The sequence below is a fragment of the Lathyrus oleraceus genome, chromosome 2 (genome assembly GCF_024323335.1).
Source record: "Lathyrus oleraceus cultivar Zhongwan6 chromosome 2, CAAS_Psat_ZW6_1.0, whole genome shotgun sequence".
Lineage (NCBI taxonomy): Eukaryota > Viridiplantae > Streptophyta > Magnoliopsida > Fabales > Fabaceae > Lathyrus > Lathyrus oleraceus.
Genome location: NC_066580.1, coordinates 15,984,607 through 16,011,543, shown reverse-complemented (window position 1 = coordinate 16,011,543; position 26,937 = coordinate 15,984,607). Strand labels below are relative to the sequence as shown.

The following is a 26,937-nucleotide window of genomic DNA, read 5'->3' as shown; positions in this document are numbered from 1 at the left end:
AATGAATTATCACTACGCCAAAAAGGTTTTTTAACAGCGCATCTTAGACAGCGCTTTTAAAAGAAAGCGCTGTCTAAGGTTAAAATAAAAATAAAACACGGAAAATGTTCTAAAAAAATAATGAAAGCGCTGTCTAAGGGGGGGTCTTAGACAGCGCTTTTAGAAAGCGCTGTCTAAGACCCCCCCTTAGACAGCGCTTTTAAATATAGACCTTAGTCAGCGCTTTTGAGAAAGCGCTGTTTAAAGTCTTTCAATTAAAAAAAAAATTAAAACCAAAAGCGCTGTCTAAGATGGGGGTTTAGAAAGCGCTTTTGGAAAGCGCTGTCTAAGGCATATCTTAGAAAGCGCTTTCCACAAAAGCGCTGTCTAAGGTCTAATTAAAATTAAATTTCAGACTTTTATTTTCGTTCTCAGTTCTTTTTGTTTTCCCTCCTGCGATTAAACTAGGAAATTTTTACAAGCTAGCTCGAATTTCAGTTAAAACCACCAGAGAGAGACAGTGTCAAAAAATTTCAATTTTATTTTATTTATTTTCCAATTTCTATTATTTTCGTTAATTAATTTCGCAATCCCGCGCAATTTTTCTCTCCTTCTCCATCTAGGGCTTATACTCAACTTTCTCCCAATTTTCAATTTCGTCTTTCTCTATGTCACCCTAATTCTCGAAATAGCGGTTTCAGAATATTCGGTTACGATGAACGATGAGAAGAAGCCTTCATCGTCGTTCGTGAAAATAGGCGACCGGCAATTGTTTACGGTGGAGCTCCGGCCAGGAGAGACCACCATAGTATCATGGAAGAAGCTGTTGAAAGACGCCGCCAAGTCGAACGGATCCGCTTCCACATCTCAACACTCCCGGCCGGAGGCTTTTCCGGTGAGGTTTTTACGGTTTCACTGTGCTTCCTTCTGGATTTGATTTCCGCGTGCATTGTTGATTTGTATCTGTAGCTGAAGTATTTTCAGTTTTTTCTGTTGAGATGTTTTGCATTGGAGTGGAGTGTGGTTTTTGGATCGAAATTTGGGTTTCTGAGGGTTTTGACCTAAATTTTGTTGTTTTGATCGGTGTTTGTTTTGAATTATCTGTTTAATTTAAAATATGTTATTATTTTTGTGTTATTTTCGTTGCATAGATGCAAAATGATCTAATTAGAGTACTAAAATATGAGCATTGGGATGTTGACGATTATAAATTTTCTGAGATTAGAAGTATATGTAGATTTGGTGATACAACTTAACTTGACGATCCGTGAGTGTGATTTTGTAGAGTCTTCAATATTTGGGAAAGATGTCATGTAAGGTTTAGCAGTTAGTGCATCCTTGTAAACATGCTATGCTGTACCTTGCCAGTATCTCATGTGAGCTCTATGTGCGGTGTAATGTTTCACTATTTTGACAAGTCTATGTGCATCTTTCTTAGGGGCAACCTGTTGAGGTTGAGGAAAATGATGAAGCTCAGCCACACCGTTTCAGTGCTGTGATAGAGAAGATTGAACGCCTTTACATGGTATGTGTATATTGTTTGCTGAGATTATTATTATATGCTTTGAATAAGCATGAATTTGTTCTTTAGACCACTGTTTTAAATGAATTAGATTTGTTCTTGAGATTGTTTATTAACTTTTAACTTCTTGAATGGTAATGAATTAGATTTGAAATCATTTTCAGGGTAAGGATAGCAGTGATGATGAGGATCTGCCTGATGTTCCTGATGATGATCAGTATGATACTGAAGATTCTTTTATAGACGACGCTGAGCTGGTCGGTATTTATGCTCCTTGACCTGGATGTATAGGAATAGCATTTTTCCTTAGGGCATTTTGTTTCTGCTTATATATTATTTTTATATGTTATTTAACTGTTCATTCTGCAGGATGAATATTTTCAGGTTGATCATTCCAAAGTCAAACATGACGGATTCTTTGTAAATAGGGGGAAATTGGAACGCACGTAAGTATAATGTTTCAAAATCTGTTTTGAATATTCCTTTTTCTTTTACTCATAGAAAGGTTTCTTTTCAAATTAATTAATTGTTGATATTGTTTAATTGCCGAGGTTGGTCTATTGTTATCATTTTGTAATACTTGCTATTCTCTCTTTTTAGTAGTCTCAGTTTTTATAACTTGTAACATTTTGCAGTTTTCAGATTCTTATAAAAAATTTATTAGATAATTAACTAATTGGTTAGATATATTTTCTGGTCCCTATATTTTTTCATATATGTTTTTAATCCTAAAAATACATAATTCTTTGCTTTTAGTCACTGATAAATAAGAGGGTGCGGCTAAACACACTACGTTTTTTAAATGTAGAGACTGAAAACAAATAAAATTTTCATAAGCACCACAGTCAAATCAAAATATATTTATTTTAACCCTTAAATACTAATAGTATTTCATGTTCTTTGTGGTCTTGAATTTTCTTGGCTCATAGCTAAATACTCTTTCCTCGACACTTGTCTACAAATTGTATACATATTTAATGAATTATTTAGTTGAAGATTTTAGTAAAAAAATCGAGTCTTACAATTATGAATTATTATTATTGATTTTCTGTTGTTTCTTTCTATATTACAAGTGATGAACCTCCTGTAATACCCAACCAACAACCAAAGAAAAGGCGCAGAAAAGATATAGTGAAGAATCCAGGTAAAAATATTAATGACCATGGATCAAATAAACATATAAAAGTGGGCAAGGCAGCATCTGGGAAAACAACTTCCCTACAGGCAAGGAATGTGTGTAATTCCTCACAGAATTTGGCTGTACCCAATGAAGACTATGAAGACTTGAAAATTCATAATCAATCAGATATCTATGGAGTTAGTTCCAAAAAGAAAATTGCTGATACTAAACCCATATTAGTCTCTGCTGTCTCTTTGAAAACATCGAGTGATGATGTCCCTGCTGCCATGTCAGAAGCCAAAGATGCTGATAAGAAGATAGGAACTTTTCAATCTAAGAACACAAGTGAATCATTTGACGTATCTCATCAAAAGTACCATGAAAAAGGTGCTTATGTACAATCCAAATCCCAACCTGGAAGACCCTCGAAGAGTATTGATAATTTAGAAAATAGCGGTCGGTTGAAAGAAAAAAATGGTATGCGTCAACTTCCGGATCTTAACCTGTCTGTGGGAAAGTCTGCTACTAAAGCAGCAGTAAGTTTTTATTTCTTTTGCTTTTTGTGTTTCTTTTTTCAAATTTGATTTGATAAATACTTAAAAATAAATACCAATAAAAGAGGTCCTCTGCATTGTGGTTCTTTTATCAATTCCTTTTGGTATTAAACAAAAGGGTTCTCCTACTCTTAGTCTCAGACCATAAGGGCCCCATCATGCTTCCAGGAACTGTCTTCCAAATACTATTTTGTCTTTTGCCGAACCACTTTGTGTTGCCATTGAGATATAGTTCTACTCTGACACTGAAGGGTTTTCATGCCGTGTGCTAGATGAAATGAACCTGATTCCCCAACAATCAGCCAATTAATAAAGAAAAAGAATATGCATTGCTGACTTCATTTCCTTTTTGCATTTGCATGAATGACAACAATCACCATGGTGTTTCATTTAAAATGATAGCCACTTAATATTAAGGATACTGAACTGAGTGACACTATAGAGACACTATAGCGGGCAAGGTTGTCAAGATTGAGATCTTACCTAAGATCGGGAGAGAAGATCGTAAAATATAAAATCGTAGCAGGTGTGTTATATTTAAAAGTAATGGAAAGGGCTAAGTAAACTATCCTCGTGTCGTGCTCTTGGTAAACTATATATTTACCTGTTCCATCTAATTTGAGCAATGATGATGAAAGTTGTGCATTAAACTATATTTGTAGTATTAGTTCCTGTCTGAGTAATGGGTTTATTTTAATATTATGCAGAAATCTGAATACATGCACAGGAAAGATGGGTCTAGTGCTAGGCCAAAATCTTCGATGCTTGAGAAGACTCTGTGCGAGTTAGAGAAAATGGTTGCAGAGTGTAAGTTTCAAATTTGATATTTCACACAGATAAATGTAGGAAGTCTGTTGCTAACACTATAATTTTTGCCTTTCTTTTCATCTTTTTGTGCATTTTGAATAATATTACAGCAAGGCCCCCTGCAGCGGACCAGGAGGCCGATAATACATCCCAGGCAGTCAAAAGGAGGTTGCCTAGGGAAATAAAGCTAAAGCTTGCTAAAGTGGCTAGACTAGCGGTACTGGCAAATGATGCATTCTAAATTTCATGTTTCCAAGGATATATTCACACACATAACTTTTCTCAAGGGATTTGAACTTTATAAGATAATTGGATGTTTTTTGTTGCAACAGGCCAGCCATGGGAAAGTATCAAAAGAGTTGATTAACCGCCTTATGAGTATTCTTGGGCACTTAATGCAACTCAGAACATTAAAGGTATTGCATATGCTAAATATAAACAGATAACCCTTCAGTCTCAGTTGTGCCCAATTCCAACTTCTGTCTCCCCCTGCCCCTCTTCCAGCTGATATATACTATTACAGTCCAGAAATTATTGGTGTTAAGATTTGAGCATGCCTGTTTTTTTCTGAAATCCCCTGTCCAGAGTTGCTGCATTATATACAACTTTTTTAGTTTAATTGTTGGAATGTAATTTTAGAATAATGGAAATAGACTTTGATTAGAACATTCTTGACCTAACCACATGCATTCTTAATTTTGATTATGGACTGAGTGACTTTATTGCGAGAATGTGACTTGAAAATAATAGAGATATGCTTTCAGTTTCAGTAATACATTCTTGCCATACTCAAATGCATGCTTAGTTTAGGTTGTGGATTGAGTGACTTTTTGGAAAGAATGCTTAAATTTTCCTTCTGTTTTGAATACTTCAATATGATGTGGCTATGAGGCTATGACTATGGCATTATTATCTGACAGTAAGTTGTAATATTTTTTGCAAATTTTCATGTCACTAAAAATGGTCTTTTTTAAGGAATAAAATCCTACCTCTAATTTACCTTGGATATTTTGGATGTTACTGTTATCTTAAGTAGTTTCTCTAGAAGTTATTCATTGTTTCTATTGATTGTATGTTTGATATATTTAGGTTCTCTTAATTCTTAAAACTACAAATCTTCTCATAAAATTAAAATATAATAGGTACTTAATTTTAATTTTAATTAGACCTTAAAATATAATAGGTCTAATTAAAATTAAATTTCAGACTTCTATTTTCGTATACCTTAGACAGTGCTTTTGTAAAAAGCGCTGTCTAAGGGGGGGATTAGAAAGCGCTTTAGGCAAAAGCGCTGTCTAAGGGGGGGCTTAGACAGCGCTTTTTGAAAAGCGCTGTCTAAGGTATACTTAAAAAAATTAAAATAGGAGGGTCTTAGAAAGCGCTTTTGGCCAAAGCGCTGTCTAAGGGGGTGGGGCTTAGACAGCGCTTTTCAAAAGCGCTGTCTAAGGTATACCTAAAAAATTTAAAATAAGAGGGTCTTATAAAGCGCTTTTGGCCAAAGCGCTGTCTAAGGGGGGGGGGGGGGGGGCTTAGACAGCGCTTTTAAGATTTAAAAAAGCGCTGTCTAAACCTTTAGCAGCGGAGGTTTAGACAGCGCTTTAAAGCGCTGTCTAAGGCTAAAAAAAGCGCTGTCTAAGGTCTTGTTTGTTGTAGTGTATGTGTCCGAACACTTTGCCCTGGGAAAATAAATCCCGATATTCTGGTTGAAGACATTTGTATTGATGACCCCTTCTTAGCTGGGGATATTCGATTTCTTGCCTGATGGTAGAAATATTCAACAGGACCTGGCTGGGGGATAACAGAGATGACCAGTCTGTCTGGTTTTGCTGGGGGAATAGGATTAGCAACCGGATTCATCGGAAAGCATGATTAGACTTTATCCTCGACCCTAAAGTCTTTTAGTAACTGCTATTTCTATTTTATGCATGTATTTTTGGTAAACAATAATCATGTTCAAATGCATATATTAATTCGAATTAAATCAATGGACGTTTATGCAAACAAAACAGAGAAAGTAAAACAAAAGTATCTTTTTGGAAATAAAATTGTATTGATTTTGAAAGAGGGCCTATAGATAGGCAATTTGAGTACAAGGAGACAGAAATCCTAGTAAGAGGAAATCGTCAAGAAAACAAAGAAAAAGCTATGAAGAAAAAGTCCTATTGATTTTAATTCCACTACTGTCATTATGTCTTCAAGCCTCTCATCTCCTGCTGTCGGATAGAAGTGATTGGCTTGTTCAGTCCTTTTGACTTGGGTGAAGCTGACCGAGAACGGGACATAGTCATACGCTTTGATCCCTAATTTTTGCCTGGACCGCCTTTTCAGGTTTTCAGTCCACCAGGATACCCTTTTTTGCCCAAGCCGCCTTTTCAGGTTTTCGACTTGCCGGGTGTACATTTTTATATGTTTATCCCTAATTTTTGCCCGAACCCTTTTGGTTCGCCGGGATGCCCTTACTTTTGCCTAGATACGTCGACCTAGCGGGTCTCTTTTATGCGTAGTATTTTTTAACTATGTCTGCGTTCACGGGATGTGGGAAGTCTTCGCCATCCATCGTAGCAAGCATCATGGCTCCACCAGAGAATACCTTCTTAACTACAAATGGCCCTTCGTATGTGGGAGTCCATTTGCCTCTAGAATCACCTTGTGGTAGAATGATACGCTTTATTACCAAGTCGCCAATTTGATATACCCGTCTCTTGACTTTTTTATTAAACGCTTGGGTCATGCGCTTCTGATATATCTGCCCATGACAAACAGTCGCAAGTCTCTTTTCATCAATCAAATTTATCTGATCGAATCGAGTCTGAATCTATTCATCTTCATCTAAGCCTGCATCTTTCATAATTCTTAGAGAGGGAATCTGAACTTCCACTGGTAAAACGGCTTCCATTCCGTAGACTAAAGAGAAAGGAGTTGCCCCTGTCGAAGTGCGCAGTAAAGTGCGATAACCATGAAGAGCAAAGGGTAACATCTCATGCCAGTCTTTGTATGTTACTGTCATCTTTTGTATGATCTTCTTAATATTCTTATTAGCAGCTTCTACGGCGCCATTCATCTTTGGCCGGTACGGAGAAGAGTTATGGTGTTTTATTTTGAACTGCGCGCAGAGTTCAGTAATCATCGTGTTGTTCAAATTAGTACCATTATCAGTGATAACTCTTTCAGGGATGCCATACCGACAAATAAGACTATTCTTGATGAACCGTGCCACCACATTCTTGGTGACAAAAGTAAATGAGACTGCCTCTACCCACTTTGTAAAGTAATCAATAGCAACAAGAATGAAACGATGTCCATTAGAAGCAGTAGGTTTAATCTCTCCAATCATATCAATGCCCCACATTGCAAAGGGCCAAGGTGTTGTCAACACGTTCAATGGAGTAGGAGGTACATGTACTTTGTCCGCATAGATCTGACACTTATGGCAAGTTTTGGAGTGATGGTGGCAATCAGCTTCCATGGTAGACCAATAATACCCTGATCTCAGAATCTTCTTGGCCATCGTATGTCCACTAGAATGAGTCCCAAAAATACCGTCGTGTATGTCTTCCATAATCTTTTTTGCTTCCTTTCTATCCACACAGCGAAGCAAAGTCGAATCATGATTGCGTTTGTATAATACTCCATTACTCAAAAAGAATTTAACGGAGAACTTCCTCAGAAATTTTCTGTCATTGATGTATGCCCCTTCAGGGTATTCCTGAGTTTCTAAATATCTTTTTACTTCGTGGAACCAAGGTTTCTCTTTTACTTCATCAGTATTAAGTTCATAACAATATGCTGGTTCATCTAATCGTTCAATGGTGATCATGGGAGCTTCATCATCCCATCTGACTCTGAATATAGATGACATGGTAGCCAATGGGTCTGCCAACTGATTCTCTTCTCGTGGAATATGTTCGAATGTAATCTCTTCAAAGTATGAGATTAACGTTAACACCCGTTCTCGATAAGGGATGAGATTCGAATGTTTAGTGTCCCATGCTCCTTTGATCTGACTGATTACTAAGGCTGAGTCTCCATACACACTCAAAAACTTGATTCTCAGGTCTATAGCAGCCTTGAGTCCCAAAATACATGCTTCATACTCAGCCATATTGTTGGTACAGTCAAAACATAGTCTAGCAGTGAAAGGCGTATGGCAACCCCTGGGAGAAATAATTATAACACCAACACCATTGCCCAATGCATTAGAAGATCCATCAAAAACCATAGTCCATCGGGATCCCAATTCGGGTCCTTCATCTGGTCCAGGTTCTTCATAATCAGTAACAAGCATGACATCCTCATCTGGGAACTCAAAATTCATAGATTGGTAATCATCAACTGCTTGATGAGCCAAATGATCAGCTAACACGCTTCCTTTGATTGCTTTCTGAGTAGTATATTGGATATCATACTCTGTTAAAATCATCTGCCATCTTGCTATTCTTCCGGAGAGGGCAGGTTTCTCAAATATATATTTGATAGGATCCATCTTAGAAATCAATAAAGTGGTATGATTCAACATATACTGTCTTAGTCGGCGAGCAGCCCAAGCCAAAGCACAACAAGTTTTCTCGAGCAATGAGTATCCTGTTTCACAGTCGGTAAACTTTTTGCTAAGGTAGTATATGGCATGCTCTTTTCGACCAGACTCGTCATGTTGCCCCAACACACACCCCATTGAATTTTCTAACACAGTCAAATACATGATTAGAGGTCTTCCTTCAACTGGCGGCATCAGAATTGGAGGTTCTTGGAGATACTTCTTGATTTTGTCAAAAGCTTCTTGACATTCATCATTCCATATCATCTCTTGATTTTTCCTCAGTAATTTGAAGATGGGTTTGCAGGTAGCAGTCAAATGGGAGATAAATCGGGCAATGTAATTCAAGCGTCCCAAGAAACCTCTGACTTCTTTATCTGTACGGGGAACCGGCATTTCTTGAATAGCCCTCACCTTAGCCGGGTCAACCTCAATTCCTTTACCACTGACAATAAAGCCCAAGAGTTTACTGGATCTTACTCCAAAGGTGCATTTGTTCGGGTTCAATCTCAACTTGTATTTCTTCAACCTCTCAAACAGTTTGTATAAATGATCGAGATGTTCTTCTTCAGTATGAGATCTGGCTATCATGTCATCCACATATACCTCTATTTCATGGTGGATCATATCATGGAACAAAACCACCATAGCACGCTGGTATGTTGCCCCTGCATTCTTTAAACCGAATGGCATTACTTTGTAACAGAAAGTGCCCCATTGCGTCACAAACGTAGTTTTCTCCATGTCTTCAGGTGCCATCTTAATCTGGTTATAACCTGAGAATCCATCCATGAATGAGAATACCTTGTGTTGAGCGGTGTTATCTACCAGAACATCAATGTGCGGAAGTGGAAAGTCATCTTTGGGACTTGCTTTATCCAAATCTCTATAATCTACACACATTCGCACCTTACCATCCTTCTTTGGCACTGGTACCACATTAGCAACCCATTGAGGATAAGAAGTAACAGCCAGAAAACCTGCATCAAATTGTTTCATAACCTCGGCTTTGATTTTCTCAGACATTTCAGGATGCATGCGACGAACCTTTTGCTTAACAGGATGACAATCCTCCTTCATTGGCAAACGATGCACTACTATATCAGTATCCAATCCTGGCATGTCTTTTTAAGTGTTGCACCCCAAAATTTGCCCTCTATTTTTAACTCTAACCAATTTTTTGTTTCACATTCATTTGCATCATCTTCATAGCATAATATTTTTTTTCTGTCTTAATATTAGCCGGAATAATTTCTCGGAATTTACAAACAGACTGGTCAAATTAACTTTTTAACTGTGCCTAAAATTAGTCAACGAAAAAATGTCAAGTTTAAGTTTGCAAATGTCGGTAACATTAATCTGCGGTTCACGTGGTTTAATTTGACATGCTAAAAATATTTTTACGACTATTTTTGGTCATATGTTGATCAGTCTGAGCAGTTTAAACGGTCATAATTTTTATTTCAAAATCCGACCAAACGCTGTATTTTTCCGAGTCATTTATTTCGCGCTGATTATTTTGACGTGTTCATTTTATTTTTTCGAGCATTTCGGTGCCCGACTTTTATTTTTTTTAGTCTATTTATTTTTATTTGGGTCTAGAATAAATAAATAGGTTAATTAGGTTTTATTTTAATTTTAACTATTTTAATTATTTAACTTTATTCAGTTTTTAATTTAATATTGGGTTTCAAAATAAACTTAGGCCCATTATCATTAACCTAATTTGTTCCTATATATATTTATTAGCATGACTGATAGAGGGAGGCCGAAAGACAGAACAAAAAAGAGAAACTGAGAGTGGCTGATCTATACTATCGTACACACAGTTTGGTAATAGTTTATATATGATATATACTTTATCTATTTTGTTGATATATTTGTTACTGTGTTTCAAATACATGTTCATATGTGTGACTGTGTTATGTATTCCAGATACATGCGGTTTGGTTAAATATATATATATTTCTATTTTATGTTATAATTTGATTATGTTTTCGGATCGGATCGTGTCAATACGTCGTTTTCACATATACGTGTATGAGGCGTGACATTTGAGTTATCCGATCCAGTTGCGATGATCGCAATTTTGCGCTAGCAACGCCGTTGTTTTTTTTTAATTCATATTTTTTTTTATATACATATATTTAGATCTGCACATTTTTTTCATAACTAACTACCCTGATTTTTCCTAAACCCTGACAATTTCGCCACAAACTCTAAATTTCAAACCTAAAACTGTAACCGTGTTGTTTCCTCTAAACCATAAACTTTTTCTTAAACCTTAACAAACCTTATTATTATTTCCTATTTTCGCTCATATTTATGTTATTCATACACTGTAACTGTTTCGCCCTTGTAATATTTTAAGTTTTAACTTGTAATGTTTTCAATTTTACTTTTCGCCATCTTTATTATGTAACTGCACCAAAGCGTTGTAATAATTAGGGTTTTATTTTCTGCCATTTATTTTCTGCCATTTTATTTTTCTGCCATTTATTTTTCTGCCATTTAAATTTCTGCCATTGATCCTATATTAACTGCGTGGTTTAGTAATGTAGGGCGTGAAAACCTACTAAATTAATTATTTAATATTTTTCTATAACCTTTATATTTTTTGTAAATAAATAATAAATACTAACTATTTTAATTACTTTTTTTTATTACTTACTTATAATAATAAATCCTTATATATTTTGTAAATAAAATCTAATTGACCATTTTTCTAATTGAATAATAATAATAAACCTATTAATCTAATAATTTGATATTTTCTATAATCTTTATTTATTTTGTAAATAACTAACTTAATATTTTTCATATAACTCTTTTATTTTATAATTTGTACATTAATGTATTTTAAGTTCTTTTATTATTACTAATTTATTTTAAACTCATATTTTTCTAATAACTTCTAAAAAAGTCTAACTTGTTTAACCTAAAATAATTTCTTTTAAAATTCTAACCTTTTTATTATCACTTTATTATTATTGTTATTTTATTATTGCTTTATTACCATTGTTTATTTATTATTTTATTATTATTTGCTTTTATCTATTCTATTTTTGCTTCATTATTTTCCTTATTTTAATTTTGTTTTATTTATAATATTAGGAACAAATGTATAGGTTGTAAATTTATTCTTTCTCGCCTGATTATTATGTATCTGTCCCATAGCCATGTAATAGTTTAGGAATTTATTTTCTTGCTTTTATTTTTGTAAATATTTATTGCGTGGTTAGTAATTTAGGGAGTGCAAAAAACTAACTGTAAATAATTGAACTTAGAAAATTAAATTCAAGACAAATATCTGAAAAATAACACTCACACACGTCAGTCGATCTTTGATCGCCATCTGTACTTCCTAGGGTATTCCTCTTGGTTGCCTTCTTTAAATGGTCAAGTCCCTCGAAAATAGGGGTGTCTTAAGCAAAGTCCCTTCAAACAGAAAAATCATCAAGTCCCTATAAACTTAAAAGATCAAGTCCCTACGAGGTTGCCTACGATATAATGATCTTGTCCCTTCGGTAAATATGATGATAATCCCTACGAGTTGCTAAAGACACCCCTTATGTTGCCTTCATTGAGCATACGATGACCCTACGCCCGTCCCTTAAACACATCCAAGGTAATGACTACCTATTCCTTAATAATAGGGACAGTCTTACCATTGAAAGAATATACGAGAACACGAAAGACTTAATCTAGGGTAGGTATCTCATAGTTACTTGCTCACACTTTTCAAAATTACTTTTACACCTCACAATTTCTAAACTAGGCTTTGTATACACCCATACGAGGGTCATTACAAAGTACTTAAAGAAATTTTTCTAATCACACACTACACTCTTGCAAACAAACAAAGTGAGCTAAGTAACTAAGAGCCCATGGATAACCATGGATATAAAGGGTGCTAATACCTTCCCTTTGTATAACCTACCCCCGAACTCAAAATCTTTTTAAGGTCTTTCCTGTTCTTTTATGTCCTTTCCTTTTGGATAAAATAAAAGTCGGTGGCGACTCTTGCTATCCGCAACATTTAACTAAAGTCAATTCTCCCACCGTGTTACAGAACTGGCGACTCTGCTGGGGACTTAATAAAAGAGGGGTACCCTTAGGAATTAGATCACTTTAAAATTGTTTGCCTTGTTTGCTTTATACTTATCTGTTGGGTGCTCTTATGTGTGAAAGACCCTAACCCGGATCTAGTGTACCTTAGGTAAATGGCAATAGACCAAGGAAATTGTACGGCGTATATCGATATGGTTGATCTGGTGGCCATAGTTAGTGTGACTTCTTGGTTGGTGCTTATGTTCCTTAAGCAAGTTGAGGATAATATGAGGCTGCCATATGTTGTCAATACACTAACTGACTTTTAGAACCCTAGTCATCCCATCTTGGCCTTTAGAAAGTAGTGAGATAACCGGCTTTGGTGAAGACTGAAGTTGGTTGATACTCGATACTACACTCATTGAGATCCTAAACTTGGAGGGTTTTGGTTGGCAAGTAAGTTGCCTACTGAACAACTACCCTTGTGAAGGATCAATGATTTTGAGATCCCTTGGAACCTGGTTACTTTTGTAGGACAGGATGAATCAACTAAACTTCAGGGGAAGGTACTTACCTTTAAACCTCATGCAAGCCTTCAAACCTAGGGCTATTGTGTGACTTGTTTGTGTGTGCCACATGTTTGTGATTGAGCATAACATCATAGCATCATCATGCATCATAAGCATAGCATTTTCACTAACCATTTCAAGGACCAAAGGATTTATCTTTGTTCTTTGTTGCAGGTCATGGCTTCTGCTCGTAGGAATACTATCCGGATCAACTTTGTAGGAATACCTCCTAAGCTTAAGGAATTGGTCTCTCAAATTTCTGAAAACTCCCAGTTCATCAAGAGGCATGGTCACCTACTGGATCTAGTCACTTCAAGGTTCAATGAAGACATGATGAGTGTCCTGTTTCAGTTCTTTGACCCTAAACATCATTGCTTCACATTTCCCGACTATCAGCTGGTTCCTACAATGGAAGAGTTCTCCAAGCTTCTGGGTATACCTATTCTTGATCAGAAACCCTTCACAGGCTTGGAAAAAGAGCCTAAACCTGAAGTCATTGCTGCAGCCTTACATTTAAAGAAATCAGACATTGTCCTAGAAACAAGGAGTGGAGTTAAGGGTATTCTTGCTAAGGTATTGATGGAGAAAGCTCAAGTATTCCTGAAGGCTATGAGTTATGATGCTTTTGAGGAGATCTTAGCCCTGTTGATTTATGGCTTAGTACTGTTCCCCAATCCAGACCAGTTCATAGACGTACACGCCATCAACATATTTCTGACTCGCAATCCAGTGCCTACATTACTTGGAGACATCTTACACTCTCTTCATACCCGTACTACGAAGGCACGAGGAACTCTGATGTGTTGCATACCTCTATTATCTAGGTGGTTTATTTCTCACCTTCCTCGATCAGTGATGAAGAATGAACAAGGGTTCAGGTGGTCCAAGAGGATTATGTCACTTTCTCATTCAGATTTTCATTGGTGCTCTAGATCTATGGAGAATGTTACCATCATTGACCGTTGTGGGGAGTTCCCTAATGTGCCACTCCTTGGCATAAGAGGGGGCATTACCTACAACCCTTCTTTAGCTCTATGTCAGTTTGGTTACGCTCGGACTGATGGTCCTCATGACATGCTTATTCAGGGTATTGTGTTCGACTACGACAACGATCTTCAAGGTTACCGTCAAAGGTTCATACGAGCATGGGGTAAAGTGAACAAGGTTGACAGCAAGACTCTGGAAGCCAAGTACACTATTCCTATGGAACCATATCTCAGATGGGTACGATCTCGTGCTCAGACTCTTATGATGCCATATCCTGCTATCCTGCCAGTTACCATGGAGCCTGTTGCTGAAGGAGATACTTCTTACATCATTCTTCATCCAGACATGCCCACTGACATGGAAGAGTTACAGAGGTCCTGGATCCAGTTGAAGGAGCAAAGAGATACTTTTGAGACTCATTACAAGGCAAGTCAGGAAAGAATCCTGGAGCTAACAAAACAACTTCACGAGGAGCGGAATCTCAACTCATACCTCAACATAAAGAGGAGACGTCCATGGGAGACTTAAAACCCCATTTTTTGTATTCATTTCATTTTTATTGTAAGCCCAAGGGGCAAACAAGTTTATTACTAATAAAAGTTTACTTTTTGGTGGTTTAAACAAATTTAAATCCTACGGTCCTTGAAAATATTGCATAAGCATCTACATACCATATTATTGCATCACAGGTTTCTTATGAACAGGTATTTTATCTTCTCGCTGTTTATTTCAGCAGAAATGGCTCTTGAACAGACTGTCAAAGATCTCCAGGCTCAGAATGCACCATTCCAAGAGTTGATTCTGAACTTGTCCAAGGGGCAAGATGAGTTGAAGACTGTTGCTGAAGTTAGAGTGCCTCCCATGATTATTACCACTCCTGGCCCTATTCCTTATACTTCTGATAAAGCTATACCCTGGAATTACGGTTCTGATGTTTATATCCATGGTGTTAAGCAGAAACCTTTGACTGATACACCTGTTACTGATGATAACCTTGATGTTGATAATATTGCTGGATCTAGTAAGATCACCAGAAGTGGAAGAATTTTCTCTCCTCCAGCTACCTCAAAAAATACAGTTCCTCCAACTACTACCTCCACTTCTGAGCCAAGTACTGATGCTCGAGGCAAAGGTCCTGTGGTTGAACCTGTGCAAGCTGAAGCACCGACTGCTGAAAATCTCTCTAAACAGATGGAAGAAGTGCTGAAGATCATTCGTAAGAGTGATTATGATATTGTTGACCAGTTGGGGCATACTCCCTCCAAAATTTCCATGTTGTCTTTTTTGCTGTGTTATGCGGCTCATGCTAAAGCCTTGATCAAATTCTTAAGGACTGCTCATGTACCAAATGAAATTTCTATGGATTAATTTGAAAATTGTGTTGCACATCTGACTTATGATAATGGGTTAGGTTTTTCTGATGCTGACTTGACTCCTGCCAAAAGAAACCATAACAGAGCTTTACATATCTCCATTGAATGTAGGGGCAATACCTTGTCTCATGTGTTGATAGACAATGGCTCTTCATTGAATGTACTTCCCAAAGAGGTTCTGAACAAGCTCAGTCCTGAAGATGCTGTGTTAAGATCAAGTAATATAGTGGTGAGAGCCTTTGATGGTTCAAGAAGAGTGGTGCATGGAGAAATAGATCTCCCGATCAAAGTAGGCTCTCAAGTCTTCGATTCTACCTTCTATGTAATGGATATTCGTCCTGCGTACTCTTGTTTTCTTGGGCGCCCCTGGATCCACGGGGTAGGTGCTGTGACCTCTGTAACACCTCAAAATTTGCCCTCCTTTCTTGGGACTAGCATTAACATATTTGCATATCATTTTAGGGCATTAGGCATTTCATATTGCATAGCATGTGGTTACATTGTGCAAGCCATTCTCCCAAGTCTTGATCAGAAGATGAGGAAGTCAAGGTGCAAGCCTAGGGTTTGTTGATTGATCATGGCCATCTGAGGATTGGGCTGTGAGATTAGGGTTTCATGATTCTCAATGGATGTTGGTCTTCATCTTGATTGTATTGATACATCATCATCATCATGGTTGGATGTCATCAGAAGATTGAAGAAGATTCCTTGAGATTAGGGTTTTGACCACTGGTCAACCCTAATCAGTTGCATTGGGCCAATCAGGGCTGGATCAGGAGATGGGGTTCATGATGGTTTTGAGGATCATTCTAGGATTATATTGTGATTATTGAAGTTAGGGTTTCATGCTTGAGCCATTTCAGTTGAAGGTTGGAGCTTAAATTGATCTATGCATTGCCAGATTCATCTGTCAGTTGAAAAGTCAACTGTGGTCAACTGTACATGATCTGATGGATGTGGAGGTGGAAATGAGTTGGATACACTTCATTCATGTTGGAACAAGTGTTGAATGACATTGCAAAGCTTAAAAATGAAGAAAATCAGGTCAGGACAAAAACTGCCAAAAATAGCAAGTGACCTATAACTGAAGTTTCCAAAAATGGAAAGTTTTTGACCTCAAAGCCACGTGTCCAAGGAAGCTTCAAATGAAAATTTGTTCAACATGAAAGTTGTAGATCTTGTTCTCACCTTTCCAAAAAGTCCAAGAACTTGAAAATCCAATGTATGGTTGGAAAGTTATGGCTCAGTGAAATTCAAAAATGACCTGTAATCAGGAGGCCATAATTTCCACATGCTTTGTCCAAATTGCAAGTTCTTTATATGCACAAACTCCATTTGACATGTACTTTCATGGTGCATCATTGGATTTTTCCAAAAGTGGTCAATGCAAAAAGTCACTTTTCAACTGGACAGCTGAATTGGACCAGGGGCAAAATTGTCCAACTTTCAAAATAATTGGAATTTTTGAGTGGGGATTTTTGCTACACCTCATAATTGGCATTTTAAACTTGTTGGAATTATCATTATATGCTTAGGCCTTGTGGTTCGGAATTTGGCTTGAAAAATGAAATGGTTAAATTTGGACATAAACCAAACACAAGGTGAAAATGAGATTGGCTCAACCAATGAAGTTGAAACAAGTTGCAATGGTTCACACATGGTATTTAGAGTTTGCATGAGCTGTCAACAGGTGTCATTGAGCTGGCATAGTGAAATTCCATTTTTGCCCTTTCTTACAAATAACCATTTTTACTTACAATGCCAATTTTGTTAACAAGGTGATTAATCATGGATTGGTGCAACATATATAAGCTTAATCATCTTCTAAACATAAGAGAATTTCACAATTACCAAATTCAGATAAAAAAACCCTTGCAATTCTCTCAATTTCATCAAGAACACAAAAGCTTCAATCTCATCAAACTTCATCAAATCGGAACCAAATCTCGAACTTCCTTTTGCATTCAACTCACATCATCTTCTCCTCCATCTGTTTGTGATCAAGAACCTCAAAAGCTTGGCCAATCGCGACTGTTCAAGAACTCATCATCAATGGCAAATTGCAAATTCTCATGACTGGAGCAGGATCAAGCTAGGCCAAGGCTTCCATTCATCTTCCTTATCTCCTTAGTGCATCTGTTTGAAGGAATCAAGTGCCAAGACCACGCGAATCACTGCTGCCATTTCCAGGTTGGTGTAATTTCGACTTTCACCAAATGCTTCGTGCTTATGTGCGTTTGAAAGTGCTTCTTATGTAGATTACAATGATATGTTTGGATTGTGAAATGATGAACCATAGCGTAGTAAATCTTGAAATGAAGTTTCGATCCCAAACCCTAGGCTCATCGATTCAGGAGATCTAGAAACTGTTAGGTTAAATTGATTTCATATTTGGATTGTGGAGATTCATACGGTTCGTTTGGTTATCTACTCGTCCATTTTGGTGATAGTTTGAAAAACTCGTGTTCTTGATGTTGCTGGTGATTTCTGAGTTGGAGATGGTGAAGCAAGCGTGTTTGATCCGAAAAACAGTTTGAAAATTTGAAAGATGTGTTTACCGCCCGCGCCATTGGTATTTACAAGAATGCCATTGGCATTTTAATTAATTAAAATTAATTCACAAAAAATTCTAAAAAAATATTTTAGCACATTAAAAAAATCCATAAAAAATAGGAGAAAAATCAGAAAATGTGAGGATTGTTGTGTTGACTTTGTTGTTGACTCTAGGATATTTTTGACCTATTGGTCAAAGTTGTGCTTGGTAGAAATTCCATTTGACTTAGGCTTGTTTCACATGTATCCATTTTTGCTACCTTTGACTAATTCCATCATGAAATTCTCATATCATAAAATAAATTCTTGGCAATTTTTGTGATGATTGTTGACTGGATGCTGTTTATTTCCATGTAAATTTCATGAGTTTTTGATACCTGGCCATGGAGTTATGAATTTTGGAACTTAGGTGTGACAATTGGTGTCACACCTCATTATGTCAACTTGCTGGATTTATTTGAGTGACTTAGACTTGGTGAAATGATGTGAAATTTTGCATGATGATTGATTAGCATGTTAAGATGCTGTATGAATTTTTGTGGAATTTTACATTGCATTTTCAATTTGATTGTGATTTTTCATTTCTGTTGACCAATTGTGCAAGTCCATGTGATACATGTTTGTAATTTTGATGTGAAATGCTCACATTGTATTATATGATCATGAAATTTGGCATGTTTGTAATAGACACATTGTGTGACATCCCTGTTTTGGTCTCATCCATTTCTTTACTGTTTTCATTGAGTTATGAATTTTTGAAGTGGAAGCATGTATTGATGTTGTGATTTGGAGCATGAAATTGTGACTGTTTTTGTTGATTTTCATTGACATCGTTCCATTTGCCCAATTAAGCTCAAATTTGGTGTGCCATACCTGGATTAGCCCCTGTTTAGGTGTATTTAATTTGAAAATTTTTGGATTTATTTTGATGTGGATTTGAATGCAATAGTTCTGTTTGTATGCTTGGTGCTTCATTTGAACTAGTTTGCCTTATTTTGTGCTTAACATGAGCATAATGAATGATATAAACATGAGACCAATGATGTTTGCTCTTGTTTGACTTCAATTTGAGATTGGTTGGTGAATGCCTTGCTGTTTAAGGATTTTTTCTTGTTTTGGACCCTAGGCTTGGCCTAGTGGTCTAGTTGCTAATGTTTGCTTGGTTTTTCAGGACAAGAAAAGCAATGCTTATGGAGAATGATCCAAATCAATTTTAATTGGTGTTGTTGATGTTTGTACACTAACATAACTTGGTTTTGTAGGTTGTGAAGCTTGGGCTTAAGCTTTGAGCTTGCCTTGTGTTGTGCATTGAGTTGTATATTCTAATTGTTTGAACACCTGCTGTTTATGGTTTGTCTGTCTGATTACTAACTGTGTTTGATTGTTTCCAGGTACTTTAGTTGCTCAGTTCCTTGTGAACTTTTGCTTTGCTTTGCTTAAGCAACTTGCATTGAGGTATAGCTTCCTAAACTTCATGTAGTCTGGAGACCCGGCTGTTACCGGGCCGGGCAAATTGTCTGAAGTCCTCCTTAAGAGGCAATGATTGTGGTTGTTTATTTTTAAGCCCAAGCAGGTGAAAGTCCTTTAAATAAGGCAATTGGTGGAAGGTAGGGGTATGCAGTCTACCCCCCACTATTCAGTTGAGTCTTCTCCTTGCTCCCATTACATGGTTGTAGCATTGAGATCCAAGCCCAAGATCCTGTGCAGTGCACATTGTGTCAGAGTCTCTGAGTATAGAAGGGTTCCCCCATTCTGGACCCATGCTCATTTGTCAGAAGCTCTCCCTGGTTAGGGATATGAGCTGTGAGGTCTGATCCTCACTTCACCTTTTCATCTGCTTCACCTTAGCCTCGTAATGGCAAGGTTAAGAGCAAAACCAGCCCGTACAGACGACTTGCTGAGGCAGTCAAACCTATTGTGTGAGCCCCTTGTTTGGTTATAGTGCGTGCTCTGTGGATATCTGTTTGAGATGCTTGTTCTCATTTGATGTATGCTTATATTCTGTATGCTTGTGTGCTTGCTTCTTTCCTGGTTAGGATAGGCTTGCTTATGCAAGTAGGATAGAAAACCGAACTTAGGGTAAACGATGCATGACAACACTAGGCTCGAGTCCAGCTCCCTAGTAGTGTGTCTTTCCCCGGTTTCTGGTTAGCAATTCAGTCCCTTTCAGGGGAACTACATCGCCCTGATCCTTATTCCAGACAAGGTATGTAGGCAGGTGGTCGTGCGAGACCACTCCGGGCAACCTTTTTCTTTTTTTGCGTGCGTTTACTTGTTATCTGATTGCATGTTTGGCTCGGATGCCGACGTAAGCCCAGGATTGGCTGTCGGGCTCCACGTTTGCCGTTTTGTTTGTGTTTTGGTTCGGATGCCAACATAATTCCATCAAGTGGTTGTCGGGCTCCATGTTTGCCACTCTTGCTTGTTTGTATGTTTTGTGTTGTTTGGCGTGTGTAAGCCGAACTACAGTGGCTCTGATTCTTGTTCCAAACAAGATATGTAGGCCTAAGGTGCGATACCTTATCGAGCTCCCTTCTCTTAACCCCACCTACGTTCCCCGTGTGTGTGTGTGTGTGATGTTTAGCAACCTTTTCTTTATTTTAGAACGTGGATCCCTAGGAGTACCTAGGACGTGAGGGGTGCTAATACCTTCCCCTTGCGTAACCGACTCCCTTACCCTTTCTCTCTGGTCGCGAGACCATGTCTTTCCAGGTTTCTCTGAGCGTTTCCTTTCCCTATCTTGGGATAAATAACGTTTAGTGGCGGCTCTGTGTGTTTTTATTTTTAGGCTCGCCGGTTGATTTTTCGCAGGATGCGACAACCTCCACTCTACATCAGAAGTTGAGATATCCAGTGAAGGGAAAGATCGTAACTGTTTATGGAGAGGAAGAATATATGGTCAGTCATGTGAATACATTTAAGTATGTTGAAGTGGAAGGTGAATATGTTGAGACTCCTTGCCAGACATTTGAAGTAGTTCCTTGGGTCGTTCCCGCTACTGAAGCTCCTCCTGTGGTTACCAGAGTACCTCCTACAATGGCTTCCCTTAAAGATGCTAGAGCTGTGGTTGAAGAAGAGTCCCAGAAGGCTGTTCGTCGTGCTCGTGCTGTTCGTATCACCAATCAAGGGAACATGAAAGATCAAATCAATGATGTGGGTGACTATAATGAAGACTACAATCTGGATAACTGGATTTTTCCTACTGTAGGTGATGGACTCAACAATTGGAAGACTGAAGACGTTATTCCTATCTCCTTTAGTCAGGAGTAAATACTATTACTGTGTTGTTTGAACAATTAAACTTTTAAGCCTTGTGCCTTACCCGGGGCACAATGGTATGCTTGTTTCGGGATGTCATTTCATTTGCATACTTCATTCAATAAAAATCAATGGACGTTTCGTTTTCGTAAATATTGGGCTCTTTGTTTTTCTTTTATTTTATTTTCATCAGCTATGTGTTCTTACACACATCCACATCACTAAAATGCAGATCCTCATCCACCCTGGATCCTGTTGATAACAGTTCTACTATTGCCAATTATAATTTCGAGAATCCGATCTATCAAGCTGAAGATGGAAAGGATGAAGATTGTGAAGTACCTGTAGAGCTTGCTAGGTTATTACAACAAGAAGAGAAAGTTACACAGCCGCATGAGGAATCAATTGAGGTTGTAAATCTGGGTACTGAAGTAGACAAGAAAGAAGTCAAAATAGGAGCAGGCTTGGAAAACAGTGTCAAAGAAAGATTGAGTCGGATGTTACGTGACTATGTAGAGGTTTTCGCTGGAAAAATCAAGAGATGATATGGAATGATGAATGTCAAGAAGCTTTTGACAAAATCAAGAAGTATCTCCAAGAACCTATAAATCTGATGCCACCAGTTGAAGGAAGACCTCTAATCATGTATTTGACCGTGTTAGAAAATTCAATAGGGTGTGTGTTGGGGCAACATGACGAGTCTGGTCGAAAAGAGCATGCAATATACTACCTTAGAAAAAGGTACCGACTGTGAAACAAGATACTCCCAGCTCAAGAAAGCTTGCTATGCTTTGGCTTAGGCTGCTCGCCGACTAAGACAGTATATGTTGAATCATACCACTTTATTGATTTCTAAGATGGATCTTATCAAATATACATCTGAGAAACCTGCTCTCTCCGGAAGAACAACAAGATGATTACTGAACTCTACACGCAGTTCAAAATAAAACACCATAACTCTTCTCCGTACCGGCCAAAGATGAACGGCGGCGTGGAGGCTGCTAATAAGAATATTAAGAAGATTATACAAAAGATGACAGTAACATACAAAGACTGGCATGAGATGTTACCATTTGCTCTTCATGGGTATCGCACCTCAGTACGAACTTCGACAGGGGCAACTCCTTTCTCTTTAGTCTACGGAATGGAAGCCGTTTTACCAGTGGAAGTTCAGATTCCCTCTCTAAGAATTATGAAAGAGGCAGGTTTAGACGAGGATGAGTGGATTCAGACTCGACTCGACCAGATAAATTTGATTGATGAGAAGAGGTTGGCAGCTGTTTGTCATGGTCAGATGTACCAGAAACTGATGATCAAAGCTTTCAATAAGAAGGTTAAGCCAAAGGTATATCAGGCTGGTGACTTGGTAATCAAGCGTATCATACTACCACAGGGTGATCCTAGGGGCAAGTGGACTCCTACATATGAAGGACCATTTGTGGTCAAAAGAGTATTCTCAGGAGGTGCCATGATGCTTACTATTATGGATGGTGAAGACTTTCCACAGCCTGTAAACGCAGACATAGTTAAAAAATACTACGCATAAAAAGAGACCCGCTAGGTTGACTGGCCTAGGAAAAAATAAGGGCATCCCGGCAAACCAAAAGGGTTCGGGCAAAAATTAGGGATATATATAAAAAAATGTACACCCGGCAAGTCGAAAACCTGAAAAGGCGGCTTGAGCAAAAAAGGGTATCCTGGTGGATTGAAAACCTGAAAGGGCAATCCAGGCAAAAGTTAGGGATTAAAGCGTATGACTATGTCTCGTTTGGATCACTCATGTAACTTCAATTGATGGTGCTACCTAAATCAAGTTCAAACAGATAAAGATCAATCCAATCGTTTCTGTCTCAACAGCAGAAGATGAGATATTTGAAGATAATGGCAATAGTAGAATTGAAACTCAATAGGATCATTTTTCACATAGCTGTTTTCTTTGTTTTATAAAAAATTTACGACGAATTCCTCTTACTAGGATTTCTGTCTCCTTGTACAAACTTGCCTATGTATAGGTCACTTTGTGATATAAATAAAATTTCATCTTTGAATCCAGATTTACTTTTACTCTATTTACATAAGCAAAAACGTCCATTGGTTGTGTTTGAATGTATGTATGCTTTTGAATACGATTGATGTTTACCAGAAATGCATAAAATGCAGTAATAGTATTTACTAAGGACGAACGAGGGTAGTAGTTCAACGAAGCTTCGCCGGTTCATCCCCACTACAAATCCCCAGTAGAGCAAATCTATCTTTATAGATGCTTCGAATTACGTCTCCCCTTGAATTTATGTCCATCTCTTTTATCCTCAGTCGGGATACTCAGGAACTTATTCCTTCAATAGAAGTACGACGAACGAATACGGGAAGTGACAAATACTATACTATCAAACAAGACGGGAATGAGTCCCTCATACTCTTCAACAACGAATCGGGATTTATTTTCCCTAGCCAGCAGTTGTTATACAAAGATATCCGGACGCTTCAGGCCGCATGATTCATACATACATCACTTACATCATACCATAGCATATCCATAAGTGCATAATACATTTACTTAGATGCACCATGCCATGCATGCATACATATTGCATAAACTAACCTTTTCCTTGCAGGATGGTTATATACAGATAAAATACTATCAACAATTCACAACAGGTCAGAAACGATCTATACGAAGATCTAGTGCTGATACTTAATCATTACTCAAGGTTTCCTTGGATAGTAGGCAAACGGTCGATACGAAGATCTATTCCCTAGTCCAGGATGTTTTCAGGAGAGTTAATCCTGATACTCTTTTGTCCTCGGATAGTAGGCAAACGGTCTATACGAAGATCTATTCCCTAGTCCAGGATATTTTCAGAAGATTTAATCCTGATATTCTTTTGTTCTTGGATAGTAGGCAAACGGTCTATACGAAGATCTATTCCCTAATCCAGGATATTTCCAGAAGAGATAATCATCACGAAGATTTATTTCTACTGGTCTATTCAACAATTCACAACAGTTCAGAGACGATCTACACGAAGGTCTAGTGCTGATACTTAATTCAGAAAGAAATCGCCACGAAGATTTGGTTCTGACACTTAAATTAAAAGTATGTTCTTAGATACGATTCAGAGACGACCTATACGAAGACCTAGTACTGATATCCAGTATCAACATCAAGATATTATCACCTCCTGATATTATGGATGGCATCTATAAGCCCATCTCCAGTTCTTCCAAGTGGCATCTTCAAGCCCACTTAAGCATATACAACCAGTCATCAGTGTTACTTTACGCACCGGTGAGTGCAAATTTTTGGGCTTTTGTGTTCAATCCCCTTCAACCTTCCAAGTCACGAATGGCACACAGGCCAATCTAACTCCTCAGGTTTCAGAAAATTGAACAGGGGCAGCTGTTGCACCCCAAAATTTGCCCTCTATTTTTAACTCTAACCAATTTTTTGTTTCACATTCATTTGCATCATCTTCATAGCATAACATTTTTTTTCTGTCTTAATATTAGCCGGAATAATTTCTCGGAATTTACAAACAGACTGGTCAAATTAACTTTTTAACTGTGCCTAAAATTAGTCAACGAAAAAATGTCAAGTTTAAGTTTGCAAATGTCGGTAACATTAATCTGCGGTTCACGTGGTTTAATTTGACATGCTAAAAATATTTTTACGACTATTTTTGGTCATATGTTGATCAGTCTGAGCAGTTTAAACGGTCATAATTTTTATTTCAAAATCCGACCAAACGCTGTATTTTTCCGAGTCATTTATTTCGCGCTGATTATTTTGACGTGTTCATTTTATTTTTTCGAGCATTTTGGTGCCCGACTTTTATTTGTTTAGTCTATTTATTTTTATATTGGGTCTAGAATAAATAAATAGGTTAATTAGTTTTTATTTTAATTTTAACTATTTTAATTATTTAACTTTATTCAGTTTTTAATTTAATATTGGGTTTCAAAATAAACTTAGGCCCATTATCATTAACCTAATTTGTTCCTATATATATTTATTAGCATGACTGATAGAGGGAGGCCGAAAGACAGAACAAAAAAGAGAAACTGAGAGTGGCTGATCTATACTATCGTACACACAGTTTGGTAATAGTTTATATATGATATATACTTTATCTATTTTGTTGATATATTTGTTACTATGTTTCAAATACATGTTCATATGTGTGACTGTGTTATGTATTCCAGATACATGCAGTTTGGTTAAATATATATATATTTCTATTTTATGTTATAATTTGATTATGTTTTCGGATCGGATCGTGTCAATACGCCGTTTTCACATATACGTGTATGAGGCGTGACATTTGTGTTATCCGATCCAGTTACGATGATCGCAATTTTGCGCTAGCAACGCCGTTGTTTTTTTTTTAATTCATATTTTTTTTTATATACATATATTTAGATCTGCACATTTTTTTCATAACTAACTACCCTGATTTTTCCTAAACCCTGACAATTTCGCCACAAACTCTAAATTTCAAACCTAAAACTGTAACTGTGTTGTTTCCTCTAAACCATAAACCTTTTCTTAAACCTTAACAAACCTTATTATTATTTCCTATTTTCGCTCATATTTATGTTATTCATACACTGTAACTGCTTCGCCCTTGTAATATTTTAAGTTTTAACTTGTAATGTTTTCAGTTTTACTTTTCGCCATCTTTATTATGTAACTGCACCAAAGCGTTGTAATAATTAGGGTTTTATTTTCTGCCATTTTATTTTTCTGCCATTTAGTTTTCTGCCATTTAAATTTCTGCCATTGATCCTATATTAACTGCGTGGTTTAGTAATGTAGGGCGTGAAAACCTACTAAATTAATTATTTAATATTTTTCTATAACCTTTATATTTTTTGTAAATAAATAATAAATACTAACTATTTTAATAACTTTTTTTTTATTATTTACTTATAATAATAAATCCTTATATATTTTGTAAATAAAATCTAATTGACCATTTTTCTAATTGAATAATAATAATAAACCTATTAATCTAATAATTTGATATTTTCTATAATCTTTATTTATTTTGTAAATAACTAACTTAATATTTTTCATATAACTCTTTTATTTTATAATTTGTACATTAATGTATTTTAAATTCTTTTATTATTACTAATTTATTTTAAACTCATATTTTTCTAATAACTTCTAAAAAAATCTAACTTGTTTAACTTAAAATAATTTCTTTTAAAATTCTAACCTTTTTATTATCACTTTATTATTATTGTTATTTTATTATTGCTTTATTACCATTGTTTATTTATTATTTTATTATTATTTGCTTTTATCTATTCTATTTTTGCTTCATTATTTTCCTTATTTTAATTTTGTTTTATTTATAATATTAGGAACAAATGTATAGGTTGTAAATTTATTCTTTCTCGCCTGATTATTATGTATCTGTCCCATAGCCATGTAATAGTTTAGGAATTTATTTTCTTGCTTTTATTTTTGTAAATATTTATTGCGTGGTTAGTAATTTAGGGAGTGCAAAAAACTAACTGTAAATAATTGAACTTAGAAAATTAAATTCAAGACAAATATCTGAAAAATAACACTCACACACGTCAGTCGATCTTTGATCGCCATCTGTACTTCCTAGGGTATTC

General features: G+C 36.7%; 1 protein-coding gene across 3 annotated transcripts; it reads left to right on the top strand.

Annotated features, from left to right (window-relative positions):
* Nucleotides 1-452: 452 nt before the first annotated feature.
* LOC127117698 (ubinuclein-2) lies at nt 453-25,347 on the top strand. 3 transcript variants are annotated; one of them, XM_051047790.1, is made up of 9 exons: nt 453-874; nt 1,418-1,504; nt 1,666-1,758; nt 1,871-1,947; nt 2,575-3,157; nt 3,883-3,982; nt 4,093-4,199; nt 4,315-4,398; nt 25,324-25,347. In XM_051047790.1, the coding sequence occupies exons 1-9, from the start codon at nt 695-697 to the stop codon at nt 25,330-25,332; spliced, it is 1,320 nt and encodes a 439-aa protein (XP_050903747.1). In that variant the 5' UTR covers nt 453-694; the 3' UTR covers nt 25,333-25,347. The 3 variants fall into 3 exon arrangements, with proteins under 3 accessions (XP_050903747.1, XP_050903748.1, XP_050903746.1); XM_051047791.1 differs by lacking the exon at nt 25,324-25,347 and adding an exon at nt 10,266-10,289; XM_051047789.1 differs by lacking the exon at nt 25,324-25,347 and having other exon boundaries at nt 4,315-4,755.
* The last annotated feature ends 1,590 nt before the right edge of the window (nt 25,348-26,937 follow it).

What these genes read in the sequence shown, in the direction of transcription:
- LOC127117698 (XM_051047789.1), top strand. Translation starts at nt 695, where the DNA reads ATGAACGATGAGAAGAAGCCTTCATCGTCGTTCGTGAAAATAGGCGAC. An exon ending in TTATAGACGACGCTGAGCTG is followed by an intron (nt 1,759 to 1,870) that starts GTCGGTATTTAT and finishes TTCATTCTGCAG; the next exon opens with GATGAATATTTTCAGGTTGA. An exon ending in CTAAAGTGGCTAGACTAGCG is followed by an intron (nt 4,200 to 4,314) that starts GTACTGGCAAAT and finishes TTGTTGCAACAG; the next exon opens with GCCAGCCATGGGAAAGTATC.